This window comes from Gymnoscopelus microlampas, assembly GCF_963454915.1.
Source record: "Gymnoscopelus microlampas genome assembly, chromosome: 5".
NCBI classification, from domain to species: Eukaryota; Metazoa; Chordata; class Actinopteri; order Myctophiformes; family Myctophidae; genus Gymnoscopelus; species Gymnoscopelus microlampas.
In genome coordinates, this window is record NC_139942.1 from 18254132 (window position 1) to 18276356 (window position 22225).

At 39.3% G+C, this 22225-nt stretch overlaps 3 protein-coding genes across 5 annotated transcripts in view; 2 read left to right on the forward strand and 1 right to left on the reverse strand.

Annotated features, from left to right (window-relative positions):
* Window positions 1-398: 398 nt before the first annotated feature.
* Window positions 399-6889, forward strand: LOC311046459 (vesicle-trafficking protein SEC22b-B-like). The gene is made up of 5 exons (XM_084058770.1): window positions 399-574; window positions 1760-1872; window positions 3170-3330; window positions 4359-4505; window positions 5856-6889. Exons 1-5 carry the CDS (start codon window positions 500-502, stop codon window positions 6008-6010), a joined length of 651 nt encoding a protein of 216 aa, XP_083914896.1. The 5' UTR covers window positions 399-499; the 3' UTR covers window positions 6011-6889.
* Window positions 6890-8197: 1308 nt separating this feature from the next.
* On the reverse strand, window positions 8198-13370 carry imp3 (IMP U3 small nucleolar ribonucleoprotein 3). Its single transcript, XM_084058771.1, has 7 exons — window positions 13143-13370; window positions 12012-12125; window positions 11427-11501; window positions 11089-11168; window positions 10783-10834; window positions 10080-10152; window positions 8198-9098 (listed from the first exon to the last, which is right to left on the reverse strand). The coding sequence occupies exons 1-7, from the start codon at window positions 13277-13279 to the stop codon at window positions 9072-9074; spliced, it is 558 nt and encodes a 185-aa protein (XP_083914897.1). The 5' UTR covers window positions 13280-13370; the 3' UTR covers window positions 8198-9071.
* A 960-nt stretch (window positions 13371-14330) lies between these two features.
* Window positions 14331-22225, forward strand: part of LOC311046454 (UDP-N-acetylglucosamine transporter-like) — a 17667-nt gene continuing 9772 nt past the window's right edge. The window contains exons 1-2 of one of the 3 annotated variants that reach the window (XM_084058764.1): window positions 14331-14514; window positions 19016-19096. In XM_084058764.1, coding sequence (XP_083914890.1) covers window positions 19022-19096 — 75 coding nt within the window. In that variant the 5' untranslated portion in view covers window positions 14331-14514; window positions 19016-19021. Of the gene's footprint in view, window positions 14515-15526; window positions 15590-19015; window positions 19097-22225 lie in introns of those variants that run through there. The other 2 variants (XM_084058763.1, XM_084058765.1) reach the window with 2 other exon arrangements.

Sequence of the window (22225 nt, forward strand, 5' to 3'; positions counted from 1 at the left end):
CTACAAGCGCTTTGGGGGAGGGACACAGCTCTGGTGAATTTCACAGTTTTAAATGTAGACAAAAGGAACGATTAAAGACAGTATAATAATAATAATAATAATAATAATAATAATAATAATAATAATAATAATGAAAATAATAACAAATAATGATGATAATAACAATAATAATAATATTTTTTATTATTATTATAGTTTCATGTATTTTAAATGAAAAAATAAAAAAGTAAAATTCGTTATGTTATTTGTGTCAAACGAATGGCGTAATATTTAATAATATCTATATCGTTTTGCCATGATGACATTTCCGTCTCTGCAACAAAGCTGCAGTGTGTTATTAACCAGAGCCATGTTTCCGGTCGGATCAAATTCCACGACGCACCCTTGACTTCCGGCTTCCGGGCCAACTCATTCATCTCTCAGATGAACAACATTTTCTACAAGTCTTAACTTTTAAAAACATACTTTTCTGTTCCATTAAAACATTAAAACAACCAACATGGTTTTTCTTACAATGATCGCCCGTGTGGCGGACGGTCTGCCGCTGGCTGCATCCATGCAAGAGGATGAACAGGTAGGAATATTCAATAAATAATGTTATTATGATGGTGACAGCTGACGTTTGAAATGACTTTATTTGTGTCCTCGATTTGTGCAGTGGTGGAAAGTAATTACGTACATTTACTCAAGTACAATTTTGAACTGTTTTTACTTTAATGGAGTATTTCAATTTTTCAGTACTTTTACTTCTACTCCACATCTCAATATTGTACTTTTTACTCCACTACAATTATTTGAAAACTTAAGTTACTTTGTAGATTTTGATTATTGTTACAACACATAGTTTGTTAGCTTGTAGTTCTACCAATTTCCCCAAAAATAAAATAATATATTCTATACATTTGAAAACATGTGAAATGGGACATTCTGCATAATGAGTACTTTCTACTTTTGTACTTTGAGTATATTTTGATACCAATACTTTTGTACCTTTACTTAAGAGAATTTTGAATTCTGGACTTTTACTTGTAACAGAGTAATTCTACATTGCAGTATTGATACTTTTACTTAAGTAAAACATTTCTTAGAGATTATTCTATTGATAACTTTTTTGATTCATCAAATAATCGTCAAAGCACATTTTTATATACATACAAAATGTACTGTATATCAATGTATCAGTTAACCACTTAAAGTGGCACTATGTAATTCTTTTTAATGAATAAAATGTAATTTTGTCCAATCTGTATGGTAGAGTATGTTAATACAATAGAACTTATACAATTGGGATGGTTGTTGTATTTTGTCTTCCTGCTCTTCTATTGAGACATTTAGATTGTGTCAAAGGTCATGTCTCACCTAGACACAGGATCTGACACAGATTTTGACCTGATGGCCAAGATCCAATTTATCCCCTGAGCAAGCAGGCCGTCTCTATTAGTTCAATGATAAAAATATCAGCACTTGCGCAGGAAACCGGGTTCAAATCCAGGGTAGAAGAGGAAAGTGACTTAGTGCGGCTTTAAGTCATATTTCATACTTTGCCGTGTTCTGCTATTTTCACTATATTTGTTTTAGGTTTTGTAAATGTTCACCTATGCCTTCCCCTAAATAGTCATCGATAATTAATAGATTAGTTTATTAAATTACTGATTATCGGTATTCTTTTTATAATTGACTAAATCGATTAGTTTGATTAATTGTTGGACTTGCACCCCATGACTAATGATGTGTCTCTTCCACCTCCATATTGTTTCAGTCAGGCAGAGACCTGCAGCATTACCAGACTCAAGCCAAACAGCTGTTCCGTAAACTCAATGAGCAGAGTCCCAGCCGCTGCACGCTGGAGGCTAGTGGACACATGGCCTTTCAGTAAGTCAACACTTGTCTAGCACAAACACACACTCCCATGTCGTCGCTTTTGGGCAGAAACCTTGTATCTCCACATTTCAACTTTTTTTTAAATTATGATTAATGCCCTGTTTCATCATGCCATTTAAAAAAAAGAAAATATCAGAATTTCCAAATATATTTAACTTAAAAAAAAACAAGAATTTTGTTTCGTTTCGTTTTTTGAACATTTTTGAAAATATTTTTGAAATAATGATTTAAACATAGCAAATGTAAATCAAAATGGGATATTTACTTGTTTGGGAACCACTGGTATACAGTATGTGTATGCATTGTAATGCAGAGACCCGCAACAATGAAAATGAGATTCCGAATATTAATTGTTCAAGCTCCTGAGCCACGAAAAGGAGCCAAATGCTATCTACTGTAAACACAATTCTGTACATAAACTAAGATACCAGGTAAACAATTGTAGAATAATCCATTATTATGATGTAACGGTGGCGTTTGTATTGGCATGTTACCTGCACATGTGGCCCTCTAGGCCCTGTAATCTTATTTTCAGAATGTTTCAGGATATTCAGCCATAAGAAGTACACATATATGCAATTCTAAGAAGCTACAGCTGTGACTACACTATTGAAACCAGGGGACTTTGTACATCATGTCACATGAGAGTGTTGAGAGAGTTGATCTGCTTTCAGATAAGGACATTAGCCACTGTTAAATTACAGTGCTGGAGCCTGAGTTGCGTCATCTAAGACAGTACCAAGTCACATGATTAATCAACAGAATGTTACACCCACATGGGTAGACCATCGATTGATTCGCTTTGCCTATTCGTGCGTACTAGGGCGGGACGTGTCGTGACTGTAGTTAAAAGAATGGAGGGAAGTAAAGAGAAATAAACTTTTATTAGGTAAAAAAGAGGTGAGTTTTGCGGGCGGTTGTGAAGTATGGGAGAGTGGGGGTTATCTTTGATGTGGGGAGGTAGTGTATTTCACAGGGAGGGGTCAGCAACTGAAAAATACCCTGTCACCCCCACGTTTGGTGATACTGGGGGTTGGCATTACGGCTTTGGCAGTATTATTCTTTTATTATCGATTAATCGATTAATCGATAAATCTTGCGATTAATTGAATCATTGAGAAGCGTTGTTTTTTTATTTATTGTTACTTTCTTTTTTTATAGATCAACGAATTGATGAACCACTTGAGCCCTATTTTATACTTCATTGCACAACGGTGTGAAAATAGCCGCTCACACTGCTATCACACACCGGTGTTTTTTTTATTTTTGTCTTTCTGTTTATTTTCAGTTATTTGATAGAAAATGGTGTGTGCTACCTGACCTTATGTGAAGCAACATTTCCTAAGAAGATGTCCTTTGGATACCTGGAGGAGCTTCAAACTGAGTTCCATGACCAGTATGGAAGGAGGGTGCCTACAGTATCACGTCCATACTCCTTCATTGAGTTTGGTAAGAGATATCGTCCATTTTAATAGTTTTTCGTGTGTGTGTGTGTGTGTGTGTGTGCGTGTGTATGTATGTATATATATATATATATATACACACACACACACACACACACACACACACACACACACACACACACACACACACACACACACACACACACACACGGTATAGAAAAAATGACAACATACTGGAGAGGAAGCACTCATTAAGTATTTCAGCATCAGTGTGTTCACTTTACATATACAACCTTGAAAACTGGACAGAGGCCCTCGGGTGGCGCAGTGGTAAAGTCCTTGAGGTTGTGGGTTGGAATCCACAGTGGTGCATGCGGCTTTGTCTGGCGTCTATGCGAACACAATTGGCCCGTGTTTGGGGGAGGGAAGCCGGGCGGGGAGAGTATCTGTATATGTAATCCCACGGGCTGGGGCGGCATCTGTCAGCGGGGAGTGTTGGGCGGAAGGAGTAGGATGAAGGCTCTACGTCCTCCTGGTGGGGCTCCTCACTGGCAGGTGAGTCAGACTAAAACTAAGACTAAATATATTGACCATTTTCTTCAACAAATAAAAACTAGACTAAAATGTAAGGGAGGGACTAGTGGAGAAGAGATCCATTAGAACTAAATCATCATTAATTTTATGTTTGGTTACGCTCGGGTGTTGTGCTCTGAAAATAGCAGATCTACAAGCTCACAACGCGTCGCAGCGCGACGCGCTGTGAGCTTGTAGATCTGCTATTTTCAGCATGCAACCAAGTGTAAAATCAGTCATTACCACGCTATCGAGGCACCGCCAACATACATTTTAGTCGACTAAATCAACTGTAGATTTAGTCGACTAAAATCTTATGATATTTAGTCGACTAAAACTCGACAAAAACTAAAACATTTCAGATGACTAAAATATGACTAAAACTAAATGGAATTTTATTCAAAAGACTATGACTAAAACGAAATCAAAATGTGCTGTCAAATTCAACACTACTGTAAATGGCACAGACTTTGAGCTAGCGTCACACATCATGTGTTCTAGATACGTACATCCAGAAGACAAAGAAGGCGTACATCGACAGCAGGGCCAGGAGGAACTTTGGCAGCATCAACACAGAGCTACAGGACGTCCAGAGAATCATGGTGGCCAACATAGAGGAGGTTCTGCAACGCGGGGAGGCTCTGTCTGGTAAGTGCATCACATCATTATTACCGTATGTCCAAGACTGTCCTGTAAAAACAGTGGTCCTCAACCTTTTTAAGATCAAGGACCCCAGTTTGATATGCATCAGGCCCACGGACTCCCATCCCATAAGACTTCTGGTAAAACAAAGGATCGGAAGGGTCCATTTGTACTCTCCATGAGTTACAGACCCGTAAAGCTGCTTTCACATTAGTGGTGACAGCAGCGTCATGAAGCCACAAACTGACGGCTGACCAATGGTGGAAAGTAACTAAGTACATTTACTTAAGTACTGTACTTACTAAAGGTAAAGGTTTTGAGGTATTTCTACTTTACTTGAGTCTTTCCAATTTCCAATACTTTTACTTCCACTCCACTACATCTCAGAGGCAAATATTGTACTTTTACTCCACTACAATTATTTGAAAACTTTAGTTACTAATTACTTTTCAGATACATACAAACATACATTAACCACTTTAGCCGTGTTTTATACATAGGCTATTTGAAAATAGCAGATCTACAAGCTCACAACGCGTCGCGATGCGAGCTTGCAGATCGGTTGAGCTGGCTTCAACCTTTTTCAGCGCCCCAATGACGCAGTGAAGCGTCAATCAATGTATGTTTTTGTTTTGCAAACTTCCCAAAAATAGGACACTTGATTGAGGTCTATGACAGATTGCAGATTGCTGTTGCATTACATTTTCAAGTTACAGTTAGTGTGCAGGACAGTTTCATTCTTCAACATGTTACCTTTTTGTTCTACGCACCTTCCCTACATGAATATTACCAGGAGTGCATAGTGCATAGATCAACCAACATTACATCAGACCAGGCCATGTCTCCTTTTAGACATCCTACATCAGAGAAATCCTTAAAGGACGACTTCAGCTATTTTCAACCTATCTTCATGTACAGTAATTGGTCCTCACTAATGCTCATGCACCAATGCTCCCTGTCTGTGTCTCAGAGGAGGGCTGTGGACAGTTCAGAAATCCGTGTTAATAAGACATTTTTTAAATCTTGTTTGAAAAAAAAAGAAAAGAAACCTACCTAATGATGACGTCACTGGTAGGCGGGTTTCTGAAGTGTCCACTGCCCTCCTATGAGATAGAAAGGGTAGAAAGAAATTATACCATTTTATCATCATTGGTCCTCATCATTAGTGAGGACCAATGATTATAAAGATGGGTTGAAAATGGGTGAAGTTGTCCTTTAAATAAAATGACTGTCTCAGTAGTACTTTCCTTAGCATTAAGATACACCATGGTAGATATTTCATATATTGCATTGCTATATTGTACATAGCAGATAATGTCCAACACTTGCCCTCATATGCTTGTACATTTCGCTCAGCCTTGGACACAAAAGCCAGCAACCTGACCAGCCTATCAAAGAAGTACCGCAGCGACGCCAAGTACCTCAACACGCGATCTACTTACGCCAAGGTGGCTGCCGGCGGCCTCTTCATCATCACACTCATCATCTACGTGCGTTTCTGGTGGCTCTGATGGACTGTGAAGAGGGGGAAAAACCAAACATTTAAACCTGTTCCTGCTAACTTTGTTACCCAGCAAGCCCACAGTTCCTAAATGGGTGCCTTTTTAAAGAGGGACATTAATGTAGTTTGTCTGTTATGAGTATCTATTAGGGATGCACGATATTGACATTTGAGCCGATATTGGATTAATTGCATGGTCAAATCAAATTTTCTGTAGGATTTGCCGTACATCTGTTCTACAGTAACTGATTCTGGGTGCAGATGCAGATTCTAAAAATGGTGCATTATTATTACCTGATTTATTTGGTGTACTGATGCACATACTAGTTCAAAATACTTCAATGTAGTGTTTTTACATAACATTTTTCCAACCCGTTGACAATTTTTGAAAGCTTTCCCGTGAATCGGCAACATTAATCCCCTCAAAAGGCTTTTTTAGATTCACATTCAAACATAAATATTGTAAAATAGAATATTGGCTAAAACTGCTATATTATTTTGATATTGGTTCCATACTGTTATTTCATTTTGAAGGCCGATATCGATCGAATAATCGTGCATCCCTAATGAGTAGATTCCTTTTCCAGCAGCGAGTTACATAGTATATACTGAGCCACTGATCTATGACTGGATTTACCTGTATGTGAAAACAGACACTGCAACATGTCTATGTGCAGTTGTAATGGTAGCATAGTTCCATTTCTTAGAAAAGTGAGGGGTGAGGGTTTGAGAAATTCTCGTGTTTACACTGTGGTATAAGGGGTTCTTTCATAACTTTCCTAGTGAAGGGAAATCCATCTATCCATGTGCAATTGTCTTAAAAGTGTTCGTCTTACCCTAAAATGTTTACAATTGTAAGACATTTGTTAATAACAAGATTATATATTTACCAATTTCTGCATTGATGTGTCTATTGTATCGACTTTTATGACACTGTAATCACTGATACATAACCAACAGTGTTTTATACACAAGGCTCACAGCTACAGTAGAATTGTGGGCACACCTGTGAACATTTCTTAAGCCTGTTTTATACTTGGTTGCGTGCTCAGCAAATAGCAGATCTACAAGCTCAACACCAGTCATGAATGTGACGGGTTGTGAGCTTGTATATGTGCTATTTATGGCATGCCAACACTAGTGTGCAACAAAGTATAAATCCGGCTTTAGTGTCAAGGTTTTGCATTTTCCTCTATCCTCTGTGAACATGCAAGAAGACACTTGCCCCAGGAACGTGTGTCCCACCCGTGTACAGCCATTGTGAGTGGATCAACAAAGGCGACTGAACACCCTGGGAAATTCCACGAGGGTACAGCCGGATGCTGATGCCTAGATTGTTTACTTTTATTTAAAGAACATAATGGCTAGTGGATAAGAGCTCAGTCATCCTACAAGGAGTTGATAGATCATCTAGGGTTCCCACCCATTTCAAGAAATAGTTTTCTAGGATATTTTATGCAAACCACACTTGTCGTAACTCATTCCTCTTTCATAACCCAACACCACTGTTGGCGGTCTCTTCAACAGTGATATGTTATTCTGTTAACGTTAAATAAAATCATACACTGCAAAGCAAATTCCCATTAGGAAACTTAACATTGATAGATTAGAAGTATTCAACCACAGTATTTTCATCAGATAAATAGCTTGACACTTTGAGTTAATTGGGTAAAACCATAACCAAGTAAAAATACAAAAGCAGTACCACAACTTATAGCCATAATGCTGAGTGAGTTTTAATTATCAAACAACTGTTTTGATTTTCTAATTCCTATATGCAAGACCAACTTTAGTCAAAATGTCAGTATCTTTATTAAAACTCACTTTGCGTCGTGGCTTTGAGTTGTGACTGCTTTGTTCTTTTTAACTTTGATCTTTTCACTGTGGGCGGCACCTCTGCAATGCTGGTGTTCGCTCCTTCCTTCGTTTAAAAGTTTGTGGAGAACAAGAACTTTCAATGAGAAAGGTTACTAAGATACTTGATGATGGTGTACATGTATTGATTTAAACAAATTCCTTGAAAACCAATGTACAGTAATCACATCTCAGTGGAATCACTTCTATGAAAAAATCAATCTGTAGTCAGAATGGTCATTCATGCCCTTTTAAAGCAGGCAACTGGCTAAATATGATTCTGCCATGTAGCTTTCACCAGATAAGACAAAAATGAGAACAGCATCTTCAATCAAGAGTGGCATTGTCTATTCCCTGGCGCTGCACAACATCAGATTCTTTATTAAACCATTCTCACCGGTACACCGATCAAAAAACATCTGAAATGAGACAGAACCCAAACATTCACTCATGCTTTCCTTTCCACAACACTTTTTCAATGATGCTGGTCCCAGACTAGTTTCGTTTGGCATCAAAACACAGGTGGCTTTTAACCCATTAAAACCGGGAAAGCATCCGTCATTTTAGATTTTAGCGTTGGCTATTCAAAAATAGTGCCGCACTGCGAGCTTGTACATCTGCTATTGTTTTACTTTTTAGCAAAATCTTGCGTTGAAAAATGTTGAATCATTTATAAACACATCTTCTCTTCTGGGGGTCCCTGGCACAAAACATTTTCAGTTGGGGGTCCGCGGCCAAATACATATCATTTTGGGGGTCCTTGGCACGAAAAAGTGTGAGAACTACTGATTTAGAAGGCATTTGTGGAACCGGCCTCATGTCTTAATGGGTCTGGAAACGTGGTCAGTGGTCACTGTTCAGTCACTGAGTGCAGGCTGTGGTTGTGATTGCTCGTTAAGGCAGCGTTAAATCCTACTGATGTGTTTCTTCCAAGTTACTATGAACAAGAGTTTATACATTTTAATATTACAAAATATATGTTCAGTCTAAATACGGGCTGTACAGTCCTTTGTCCACGTGGAATTTCAAATAGTAGTTGCAGAAGTTGGAGAGTGCAGTTCTCTGTAAATTCCTCCACTGAATTTTCCCAGTTGACACAGAGTTCAAAACCTGCGATGCTCTGGTCCACTTCTTCAACATTCAAACCACCTCTTCCCCTGAACTCCTGTCCTCCTCCTCCTCAGGGGTGATGAAGGGAACATACCACGATGACAGAACTACACCACCAGGTCAAAGTCATCCCTCTGTAAAGAAAAAACATACAGCTTTTGAAGTCACTAATATTAACCATACAGCTTTCTAGATTTAGAAAATGTGGACACGGGCACCACCTTTAACCGTAAAATAATACAGATTCATTTAACCGCTTGTAATCTTCTATTTTTCTTCTAAGTAAGTCCTCTAAGTTTTTGAACAGGGCTTAAATGGTTAACAAGATGTCAAATACTTTCAAACAATTCTACAAAACTGTTCCCCTAACCCTAACTGTAGAATGAAACCACCTCCAGAAATACTGATGTAAATCTATTGCGCACATATTTATCTGAGAGTCAGAGTCCTTAACAATGAGAGCTATGGAGCAGATGATTAATATCATGCACTGGGGTCATTTGGCTGTGACAATTGTAATCCCACACTGTGAGAAAGATTCTGATGAAAGCCAAAAGCAATCCATTTATCACAGTTTAAGAATTACAGTGGTTGCATCTTGGGGTCTCTACATATTTCCCAATCAACCACTGAAAATCCCCTCGATAGCCACAGATCATTTGGAAGGGTAGCAAACAAAATGCCCTTACTGAGTGGCAGTAAACTGGAAGTTTGCCAGTTATCAATGGTTTTATTACTGGAACGGAGTGGTTTGGTCAAATAGGACTAACATTTAACAGATTCTGTTGAGTATAATGGTTGCATTTAGTTTGTATTTCTTTAACCACTTAAGCCCTATTTTCTGCCTTATCTTACGATGGTGTTATGCGAGAAAATAGAATGTATTCTGAACACTTTAACCAATAGTGACATGCCCAATACGTGTAGGGACACCAGGTTTAAGGTAGTTAATAAACGTGACTGATTAGCTGTTCCGAACTTCTGGCTGCATACTCAAAGTACATTATTATTTAGATATTTGATTGATGAGATGTGATTTGGATAAATATGCGGCTACTATGAAATATAAACAGATTTCTGTTCTCGGTCCTCCCCTGCATACAAATGCTACTTACCTCTTCATTGTAATTCATGACATGCTGTTTGATCTTGGAGGAGTCCACCCACGTAACAAAGTCTTCCATATTTCTGAGAAAGAATGACAAACCAATATGTTGGGTCTAGATTCAACAAGCTCAAAGGATTCTAAAATGCTGCAATTTTTAAACCAGACAACAGCAAACAGTAGTAGGGCTGCAACTATCGGTTATTATATCGATTACATATTTGATTAATCGAGAAGCGCACATGTTATATAAAATAGTTTTATCATATCAAAGAATATATTAACCACCAGTGTTATTTGACTTTGTAGCACAACTGTGTCGTGCAAAAATAGTGCAAATAGCAGATCTACAAGCTCACAACGCGTCACCAGCTTGTAGATCAGCTAGTATCACTTTCCCCCCTAGAATGACATGCCCAAACTAGGGATCGCTTTTTAATCAATCATTTTATTACATTTTAAATAACATTTTAATTTAACCCCTTACAACCGGGAAACCGTGTCATTTTAAATTTTTGCGTTGGCTATTCAAAAATAGCAGATGTACAAGCTCACAGCGTTTCACTTCGTGCCGCACTGCCAGCTTGTATATCTGCTATTTTTGAACATTTTTGGAAAAATCTTGAAAGTGAGAGAACTACTGATTTAGAAGGCATTTGTAGAATTTGTAGAGTTCGATTAACTGTTGCACCTCTAACAGTAGTAGCACCAACCTTGTGACTAGGAACGCTGGGTCTGTAACAATCTCTGGCCCCACACGCACATCTGAGATGGAGTCAAGGACACTTCTACCAAAACAATTCCCCCTCAAACACAGACAATAACTAACATGATAAAGTCATTATAGCTTCAAGGCATAGCAACAACACTACAGAAAATAATGTGCAAAAACATGCACATTAACAACAACCAATGTGTTGAATAAAAATAAAAAATAAAATCTCAACGACTAAACGACCAAATGAGTGAAATCAGTCGTTGCGACTGGGAACTTGAATCCATGCTGTAGTGAAGGATACGTCCCTGTTCGATGAAGGTAATGGCTGTCTTCAGGTTCTGAGCCATACGCAGAGTCAACATGATGACTGGCAGCCGTCGTCTGAGGGTCACATGGTTTGAGACACGCAAAGATGGAGAAGAGGGTTATGGAGGCGATGAGAACAGGGCTGTCCTTGAATTAAGACATTCTTCATTTTGTCGACTAATGGATTCGTTTATTTAACCGACAGATCTGTTCAGCTTTTCAGGTTGGTGAGGTTGAGATCAGAACATTCGATTGCAGACTGGTAGAATTAAAGGTTTTATCTAGAATTTACAAGATATGTCAACTAGACAGGAAGAGATCTTTTTTTTTTACCTGCAGAATGAGGAAGCTGTGACTTTCTCTGTGAGAGACAGGTTCTGTTTGGTGGGGATCAGACCCATACAGTACCTGGAAGAGGAAACAATCATGTTGGTTTTAATCTCAGCAATATTTCATATACAACAAAGCAACATGAATTAATTATCCTTTTAGCGGTTTACTGTACCTCCGTACAGTTTACGTTTTTGACTAATAAAGTATTCAATCAATTAATCAAGTAATGAGCTATTAGTATAACATTAGAATTGTCATAATATAACTGATGTACAAAACAAAAATGGGACAAAAAACGTTGATGACATTTTATGTCGAGAACATAACAAGCACCATTTAAAAGCTTGCTTTCTTTATTTTAGCAGAGGTGTGCCGTTTCTGCTTTAATTCAGACTGCAAAAGAGGAGGATATTCCTTTGTATGGTTATGCTTAAGTTATACAATTACAATTTACACACTTTAGGCGTTTCGCAGACGCTCTTATGCAGAGTGACTTACAAGTACGAGACTGGAATAAGGTTCATGGTTAGTTAGGACATCGCGTCTGCCACTCAGAGCCAAACAATCAAGGATAAAAACACTCACAGTTTCTCCAGGAGCTGAGAGGTGCTCTGAGCTCTGAAACCATCTCTATCTCTCTCATCCAGGTCACGGATCTTCTGGGCAAGGTCTCTGATGTTACGACTCAGTTTATTGTACCTGAAGCCGTGGACAGAGAGAACAAGACATCAACAAATGTTACTGCATTGTTATACTGCATTTGACTAGTTTCCTGGAATAATGTCAACATTACCAAACACTTAATGGGTATTCACTTTAAAACACTTCTGGGGTCATTTTGACATCTACCGGTACTCTGGCTTTTGTGTGCACCCCAGACAGTTAAGTTGCTTGTTTCAATATTTAGATTATATTCATTAGATCAAAAATGCCCCCCCCTCCTATTTAAACACAACTTATTTAAAAACACACATCTCTGCTTCTGGTGACTGATATTGTCCTTCTAATCAGGCCCACCCAGTTGTAACATTAAAGTGATGATGAACACATTCATGGTAAATTCATGTATTACCAATTCATGTTATTGCTTTTACGTTTGGAACTCACTGTAATGAACTTTTACTCAAATATTTTTTTTGAATGCAGGATTTTGACTGACAAAACAGACAGACAGAGAATGAGTGTCCAGACAGACAGACAGACAGACAGACAGACAGAGAATGAGTGTCCAGACAGACAGACAGACAGACAGACAGACAGACAGACAGACAGACAGACAGACAGACAGACAGACAGAGAATGAGTGTCCAGACAGACAGACAGACAGACAGACAGACAGACAGACAGACAGTTTAGGCATTTAACAGACGCTCTTAATCCAGAGCGATTTAAAGTAAACAAGGACACAAGATAATACAACATACATCAATAATACATCAAATGCATAGACATAGTAATCTGATGATAAAGTAATACATAAGTAAACCAATAATCTAATAATAACTAAGGGTTTCTCTTGCTTGGTGTAGTCCTCTCTCTTCTCGATGTGATACCTCCTCAACACTTTAACAGACAGACAGACAGACAGACAGACAGACAGACAGGCAGACAGGCAGGCAGGCAGACAGACAGACAGACAGACAGACAGACAGACAGACAGAGAATGATTGTCCAGACAGACAGACAGACAGACAGACAGACAGAGGTTTCTCTTACTTGGTGTAGTCCTCTCTCTTCTCGATGTGATACCTCCTCAACACTTTGACCTCGTGCAGGTTGTTGTCTACCTCCCAGTTGATGAAGTCCACCTTTTTCAGGAGCTTCTGCTCGTGGAATTTCAATTTGCGAACCATTTTCACTCACTCGAATGACTGTAAAGTAATACAATGATTGTAAACGTATGTATGTACTCCTCTCATGCGTGTTGTCTCGTCTTACAGGAAGAAACACCGGAAGCACGTGTGTGATTTTCCCTGACATTCTTCCATGCTCGCGCCCACAGCGCCCCCTACCGCCACGCCGCGGTAAATACAGGACAAACTGACATTTTTTACTCTCAAACTGTATTGCCATGTCGGCTTATTATAAGCGACTGTGGTTTGTTTTTCTGTGAAGTTGCTTGTAAATATTGGTAGTTTTTGGGGCTTGTTTCTAATTTCTACTTTTTTATTTAGGCTTGCTTCCAAAATATATATATTTAAACCAGCTGGTGGTTCTCAAACATTTTCATAAATGTTTTGTGCGTGTGTACTCAAGTACTACAATTTTGAGTTTATATTTTATTTTTATTTTTTAACTTATACACTTTTCAATTACTTATTTACGCTTTTACTTCTACTCCACTACATCATGTAATTACAAAACTTCAGCCCCATACATTTCGGCCATTTGAAAATAGCAGATCTACAAGCTCACAATGCCTTGCGGTGCAAGGCATTGTGAGCTTGTAGATCTGCTATTTTCAAAACAATTTCTTAACATTTTGTACTTTTGTACTTTATTTACTCAAGTCAATTTTGAATACCACACCGGACATATACTTGTCACAGAAGTATTTCTACAGTGCAGTATTAAAACTTTTTATTGCATCTGTGTTACTTTAGATTTCTTTGGCTATTCAAAAATAGCAGATATACAAGCTCATAGCGCGGCACCGAGTGCCGCGCTATGAGCTTGTAGATCTGCTATTTTTGAAAAATCTTGAACACATTTTTTTCCGATTTTTTTCAAAAAAACTGTTAGGATTTAGAAAACATTTTTAATAATCGCCTCAGGTCTTTTAAGTAAAAAAAATGCGAGTATCCTACTTTTTCCACCACTGCCCATCAGGCGTCGCCAGATCTATTGATAGGAAAGTGAAAGTGTCGTGTAGGAGTCCTACATGTCCACATGCAGCAGACAGGTAGAGCAGTGTGGATCCAGATCACTGTCAAGTCCACGATTCACCCGGTTTTCCTACAGTCTGTCTACAGCTGTGTGTGGACTGACTGATCTGTCTGCAGCCCAGAGAGAAGATCTCTGGAGATCAGAGGAGATCCTGAGTGATCCCAATCACCCCAGAGCCATTCAACGCTGTTAAATCCCTCAGGTAAATGATTATGATGCGAGATGCGATATTAATAACACTTCATGATGATGAGGCGCGTCGGGAGCGGCTGTCAGAAAAGTAAACGTTGTTGTTTATGTTTACAAGACGGAGAAGAGTTGGGAGGGGACAACAGTTTTCTAACGGTAGAATATGGGGATGGAGGCTGAAGCTGACGATAAAAGTGATCAAACGTGCAGTTTAGGTGTGCATTCTTCTCGGGATGACGATTGCTGCCATGTTTGCTTAATTTATACTCCGTCGTACGGCGGTGTCGCTCACCGAAAATAGCGTGTAGATTGGACTTTCAATGGTACCACTCTCAGCCTGGCATCAGGCGATTTAAAACATATTTTTGTTCGATGTGTTGCACTACAAAATAGACTATAAACATTTTATGGCTTTAAGGTGAAATGGAAATCCTACTTGAATGAATAACCAGACTGGTCTCTATGACTTAAATTGCCTACAGGTTTTTTGTACTTTCTAAATTAAAAGTTCCCTCATTTTATAAATTACAGAGCAATACAAATAGGCCTATTTATAGGAGTATTTCCAATTATCTATACTTTTACTTTTACTCCACTACATCTCAGAGGCAAATATTGTGCTTTTACTCCACTACAATTATTTGAAAACTTTAGTTAGTTACTTTGCAGAAATACATAAGCCCTATATACCTAGGCTGTTTGAAAATAGAACAGACATATTAGTATATAGAACAAACATTTTAGTACTTTTACTTTTGGTACTTTAAGTTCATTTTGATATCAATACTTTTGTACTTTTACTCAAGTAAATGTACTAACAGAGTACTTCTACATTGCAGTATTGATACTTTTACTTTTTCCACCACTGGTGCTGTGTAGCCTACTTTGTGCTGAATGCTGATAGAAATGGAATGACCACCTGAGCACCACAAATGACAGTTTGGAATGATGCAATGTTTGTTTAGTGCTGACCGAGTGTTTGGACTGGAGGTTGGGTGTCTTGTGTGAGCTGGAGGCTTAGATACTGTAGAAGGCTATTAAAGTGACTTATAGGGCTGATGGGTGATATGGACACCAAACCCGATCAGGTATTTCTGACCAATTCCCTCAATATCGATATTGTGACATTATTGTGGGGGTGACTATTCGTACAAAATATTTACACAATGAGATTTTTTACAAATATTCATAGTAAGTAAAGTAAGTAAGCCTTGCCGAGCCATGTGGCCCATGGTCCTGTTTCTGTAGCGTGAGGCAGCTTGATGTACAAGTACGCCCAATCCATTGATGCTGAGTCTTTGGTATGACTATGCCTATGTAATATCTAAGTAGGTAAAGGAATATCATAGAACAGCTATATAAAGCAGTCAGTAAGTTCAGAGAATTTAAGTAGAAACAACAACGAGCATTGTATAATGCAATTTGCCGGGTGCACGGCTCACAAAGATTCACAATAAGAAAATAATAGCCAGCTATTATTTGTCGGAGTGTTGGCTGTTTTTTTCTTATTGTGAAGTTCAGACCATGACATAATTATGCAATATTATGATATTATGATATCCAAAATCCCAGATTATATGTAGTGTGATATATGTCACAATGTTTAAAACAGTCTATGAACTCCTAATCTCCTGACCTGAATACACAGTGGCCTACAAACAGCAAACTAACTAAATCGAGACAAAGGTTTTAAAATATTGTGCTAATTCATTCATTCAGTCAGTCAGTCAGTCAGTCAGTCTGTCAGTCGGTTGGTCGATCAGTCATGAATTAATCCATCCATCCAATAATTAATGAGATTGTTCATATATATATGTATTGCCTTCACTCCCTCTAACCTTTCTATGTTTGTATTACAAGTGCCTATACAAATAGCAATGAAGCACTTGAACATGAACATTTAATGTTGTCGCCTGAATGAACAGCGGATCCACATCCTGAAGCTTTGTCAGCACTGTTCAAGTTAAATATTTGCTGCTGGTGAAGTCAACTCCCATTACAAGCCAGCTGTGTCTCCACAGCGACACCATATCGCTGTCTGGCCTATTGTGATGAAAGCATCCACTATCAGTTGGAAATCCAAGAACAGTGGTGGAGGAAGTACTTGGATGATTTACATAAGTAAAAAAGTAGCGATGCCACAAACAATGTGGACATTCTGCAGTTAAAGTCCTGCATTCAAAATGTCCCTTGATCAACTCGTCAGTTGACTTCAAAAGTACAAAAGTATTGGCATAAAAATATACTTAAAGTAAGTGTGAGCTTGTAGATCATCTATTTTTGAATGCGTTAGTATACAATGGGGCTTAAGTGGTTACTGTATGTTTTGTACTAATAATCTAAATCTGGGAAGTAACTAAAGTTTTCAGACAATTGTAGTTGAGTAAAAAGTACAATATTTGCCTCTAGAGATGTAGTAGAGTAGAAGTATAATGCACTGAAAAATGGACGTACTCAGGTGAAGTAAAAGTACCTCAAAATTGTACTTAAGTACCGTACTTGAGTCAATGTACGCATGTAATGTACAGTAGTTACTTTCCAAGTTTCCACCACTGTCTTGCCCGCAGTGAATCATCCACTATGAGTTGGATGAAATCCACCAGGCTTTGTTCGCGGTTCATACCAGTCGTCACAGCGTGACGTTATGCAACGTGCGGCTGTGGCGTCGAACCAAGATTTCAGCACATTAACAAAGACACAGGCCTGGCTTTTCACTCTGACCTGCTTTTTTCTCACTGCGCTAGTGTTACATGACCTATGGGGCTCCTCCGAGCTGTTCCACACTAAATGTCCCACAGAAGCAGAGGGGTCTGTCTGTGAAACTGTATCCCTTACAGTAGCTGTTGGCAACTCTGACGTGTGGAACGTGAATTGAATTATTTGAATCATTCATGTGGAAAATCCTCAGTGTTCATTTAGCTCTGAGAGTGTACAAATGTAACCAAACGGATGCTTATGGTCAGTTTAGCGTTGGCTATTCAGAAATAGCAGATATACAAGCTCATAGCGCGTCACTTCGTGCCGTGCTATGAGCTTGTAGATCTCCTATTATAGAACAATCGTGAAAATGTGTCAAATCTTTGAATATACAGTGTATACATTTTTAAAGCGAACATTTTTAACTCAAATCTTTGCTTCTGGTCTTCCCTGGAACAAAATATTTTGAGATGGGGTAGGCAGCCAAATACATACATTTTGGGCATCCTTGACATGAAAACGTTTGAGCACCACTGATTTAACAGAATGTTACAGTACACACACCCACTGCTTCAGAAAGCACACCTGAGTTGTGTGATTGTTTTGGACTGCATGGACTCAAGTCAAGGCCCTAAAAGGGCAAGAGCCCTTGTTTCATGAATTATTTGTGGATTATAGCCAGTAGAAGCCCTCAGGAAGCGTTACCCTTTCTTTTCTTGTTTCATCGGCATGATAAATGTTTCTCAAGCAGTATCAGAGTCAGTTTTATTGTCACATCACAGCTTTACAGGTGTAAATCGGTGGGTGAAACTGCCACGGTATGCAAGTATGCAAGAATGATGAGTTCTAATTGGTGCTTTCAGGGAACACTGTGTGCCTTATGAGAAAGGTCATACCGTATAGGTCTGGCTACCAAGTTTCCTGTTAACTGTCCTTGAGAGGAACAGAAATAATCCTAAGTGTATATTAATGTACTTTCCTCCCGTGTAGAAAGATAAATGGCGTGCAGAAATACGGCCAGTGGTGTAAAGTAACTAAGTACATGTACTCAAGTACTGTACTTAAGTACAATTTTGAGGTACTTTTACTTTACTGGAGTATTTCCAATTGTCTATACTTTTACTTCTACTCCACTACATCGCGGAGGCAAATATTGTACTTTTACTCCACTACAATTATTTGAAAACTTTAGTTACTAGTTACTTTGCAGATATAGATTATTACATTATAAAACATACATTAACAACCATAGCCCTATGATATACCTAGGCTGTTTGAAAATAGCCGATCTACAAGTTCACAGCGTGTCGCATCGCAACGCGTTGTGAGCTTGTAGATCTGCTATTTTCAAACATTTTAGTACTTTTACTTTTGGTACTTTAAGTACATTTTGATGCCAATACTTTTGTACTTTTACTCAAGTACATTTTCAATTCTGGACTTTTACTTGTAACAGAGTATTTTTATATTGCAGTATTGGTACTTTTACTTAAGTAAAGAATTTGAGTACCTTTGCCACCACTGACAACTGGCGTGCAGAAGTACGGCCGGCCTGCTTTTGTCTAAGAAAGGTGACGCCTAAATTGTAGCTTTACGCACCTGTGCCTGAGGCATGCGGTTGTAGTAGGACCCACCCACACTGGTTATCTCCTTCCCAGTGTCATCAGCATGTGTGACGTCCTACTTGGCACGAAGGTAGCTTTAGGTCAAACTGGTTAGTGCACATTTTGTGCTGTGTGGAGAAACTAGTTTACGCTCAAACATCCTCAACATCCTCACACCACAGAAGAGCAGAGATTGATTTTGTTCCTATGTAGTTGGAAATGTCCACTGAAGACCTATCAGGAGATTCAGGCCCAGCTGATGAAGCCATTGATGACGCTGACTCTTACATAAAGGTACTTGTAAAATATTATGACTTAACATGGGGAACACTGGACATCTATGAACAATGTAAGGTGGAATAACATGCATATCCATCATGTTTCTGGCTGACTTACTGCTGAGTGATTTTAGCATGGAAAACTACAGGAGGACAAACTACTGGGTTGCTTTTTTATGCAGGTAAATCAGCATCCAGACATGTGAGGACATAGATCTGTGGCAAGTTTTGTTTCTTACAAAATCTCCATGTTCTGGTGGGCTTTTGGCACGCTTGTTGCAAGTACAGTAACTTGTAGTGTTTCTGTCACTTAACCACTTAATTCTTACGTATACTTAGTTGACTGGAGTCCCCCAGGGCTCTATACTAAATACTCTACTCAGATCTACAAGCTCACAACGCATTGTGACATGTTGTGAGCTATTGTTTCCAAATGTTTGCCCCAGGATAGGGCACTAGTGTTCAAGTGGTTAGATTTCTGCCATTGCCAGTACGGACTCTATGAAAGTAAGATATTCAAATGCAACGCAGGCTTCCATCTGACAGTCTGCTAGTGCTAGCCATGCTGCTCTCCCAGACTCACACATTATTTGAAATTAAATGCTACAAACTTTAAAGAACGACCATTTCTTTTGAGATAACTTTAAGATTCTTCAGATAGTTATGAGTTTATAACATTCCAGTGTCATGGTAGAACAAGTATCTTTAGTTGAACCTTACTTCATTTTATTCTGTATATGAAAGCTCATATTGTCCACTCTGCGTAGAGCGCTTTATGAATATGGGGGCAACAGTGTGTGTGTGTGTGTGTGTGTGTGTGTGTGTGTGTGTGTGTGTGTGTGTGTGTGTGTGTGTGTGTGTGTGTGTGTGTGTGTGTGTGTGTGTGTGTGTGTGTGTGTGTGTGTGTGTGTGTGTGTGTGTGTGTGTGTGTGTGTGTGTGTGTGTGTGTGTGTTGGGGGGTGGAGAAAGCTTTTTGGCCAGCTTTCCAGTGCCCTCCCTCTCACACACACACACACACACACACACACACACACACACACACACACACACACACACATCGTAGACAGAGGCAGATTGTACGAGTGTTCCCCAGCAGCCAGAGCACTCAGATGGACTACATAAGGACACCAGTGTGTTGCACACTCACCACACCTCTCCCTGCGTACTCAGACTAGTCTTATACGTGTTCCTTTTACGTAGCAGGATCCATGCAGGATGGGATTTGTTGTATTTGTCCACTGTTTATTGTCTACTTGATCACACAGCTTAGTGGGACTTTGTCTCTCGGGTCGGCTGTAAAGCTTTCCCGCCTGCTGCCGCCTCCGCTGTGACGTCTGCTTTTACTGCCTTTGGAGTAGATTATTGACCGCGCCATTTGTTTGTCATTTGGAAGTCAGAGAGCCATGAGGAAGTGAATGTGAAGGACTTAAGAGAAAATTGACAACTGTGAAAAGCGAGCTGCATAAAACCAGCCAAACCGGTACTGTGGCTTGAGGGTGGTTGTTGTGACATGCAGCAAGCACACAATGAGAATGATACTGAGAAACAACATCAAAGAATGCAAATTAGGTGTTAATTAAATGCTGCTGGGTGGAGGGAGGGAGGGAAACAGGGTGTAACTATATGAACAGTCAGTCGTTGTCCCAGTCAGAGAAAAAAATCAAAACATAGTTTCTTCCCCTTCCCCCTCTGGACATGTAAAGGAGGGGCTAGCTGGTTTCTGGCAGAAAGTGGTTGAATTTATACATTGTACAAAATGGTCTGGTATGGTTTGTCTGCTGTGAGCGTCCTCCCATTCATGCTTGTGGTGTTACGGTGATGCTGTGAGAGGTGGTATAGCAGTTATGGTCATAATATGTTAATAAGTCTATAAGGGGACGTGAAAGACAAATGCCACAGAGAAAAGAGTCCTTTAAACATCAACCTGCCCCAGGGACAGCAGAATAAAATGATTTTTGTGGGCTAAATTTGGCTTAGTGATGTTAATTGATGCGTATTGTCCCTATTAGATAAATGAATAAATAAAAAGTGTCTTAATACTCATAACTCTACTCTGTGGCCTATTGACCTTGTGGTTAGAGTGTGTGCCCTGAACAAGAAGGTCAGTTGGCTCTCATGCATTGAAGGAGGCATGAGCTCGGCCCTGGCCTCTCTAGGTTGGCAGAGGGAAGGTAGTGCCCAAGATTACATAGACAATTGACACTGGGTGTAAAAAAATGGGGTTACAAAATCATGGGATAAAAATGTAAAGAGAGAGAAAAAAAAAGAGTGTGTGCCCTGAGTTTGGTCATACCAAAGACTATCAAAATGGGACCCCATGTCTCCCTGCTTGGCACTCAGCATAAAGGGTTAGATTGGGTACCAGTCCCTGTGACATACTAGTGTCATGTCCACTCCAGGGGGTTTACGTGTACATCAAGCTGCCTCACGCTACAGAAACGGCAAGGCTTACTCACTCATAACTACCACAAAATAACTTAAACTATCTGTTGTGGTTTCGGTTGACCAACCATGTGGTCCCTTCAGAGTCTCCATCTAACTATGGGTGGTGAGTGATGCTTCAGTTGAGTCGCACGCGCGGAGAACAAGATGACACCAGGCCGTATCACACGGCAAGCTCTGAAGTTTAATACATACATAGAGAAATATATACAGTATTGGACAGTGGACACATGACGTGACCAGAAGATATGAGACAAGGACCAGAACAGAATGGATAGAATAGAACGTGTATCTCGTATCATTGTGCACAGACGTCAGTCTCTCTGATGAAGTAGTTGATGGGCCTCGTATCATGGGTCAAGCAGATAAAGGTCATAATTCATGACAATATCCAAACGTTTGTTTTTAGTCATTGTAAATAGATGAGAAACCACACCATTTGGAAACAGTTTGGACATTCATAGGTTCGGGATTTGTAGTGCGCCCCCCCATTATTTACACTTATTTACAGTTATTACACTGGCCCGGGGTGTAGTCCGAAGAAAGAGGAAAAAAAAAGAGAAAAACATAGGACAAGACGAAGAAGACTAGACGAGGACAACAAGAACTCAGTCTCACTGTCAGTCATTGGTTCCTGAAAAGTAGTTGTTCAAATTAAGGGAGGAATAGATGCATGCTAGTGGGCTACTGATGTTCAAATACA

Excerpts from the sequence above, each read along its gene's own strand:
- LOC311046459 (XM_084058770.1), top strand. The coding sequence starts at position 500 with ATGGTTTTTCTTACAATGATCGCCCGTGTGGCGGACGGTCTGCCGCTG. Across the intron at positions 1,873-3,169 it reads AGTGGACACATGGCCTTTCA|TTATTTGATAGAAAATGGTG; the intron begins GTAAGTCAACAC and ends GTTTATTTTCAG. Across the intron at positions 3,331-4,358 it reads ATACTCCTTCATTGAGTTTG|ATACGTACATCCAGAAGACA; the intron begins GTAAGAGATATC and ends CATGTGTTCTAG.
- imp3 (XM_084058771.1), bottom strand. The coding sequence starts at position 13,279 with ATGGTTCGCAAATTGAAATTCCACGAGCAGAAGCTCCTGAAAAAGGTG. Across the intron at positions 12,126-13,142 it reads AAGAGAGAGGACTACACCAA|GTACAATAAACTGAGTCGTA; the intron begins GTAAGAGAAACC and ends CCACGGCTTCAG. Across the intron at positions 9,099-10,079 it reads TCATGAATTACAATGAAGAG|AGGGATGACTTTGACCTGGT; the intron begins GTAAGTAGCATT and ends TTTTCTTTACAG.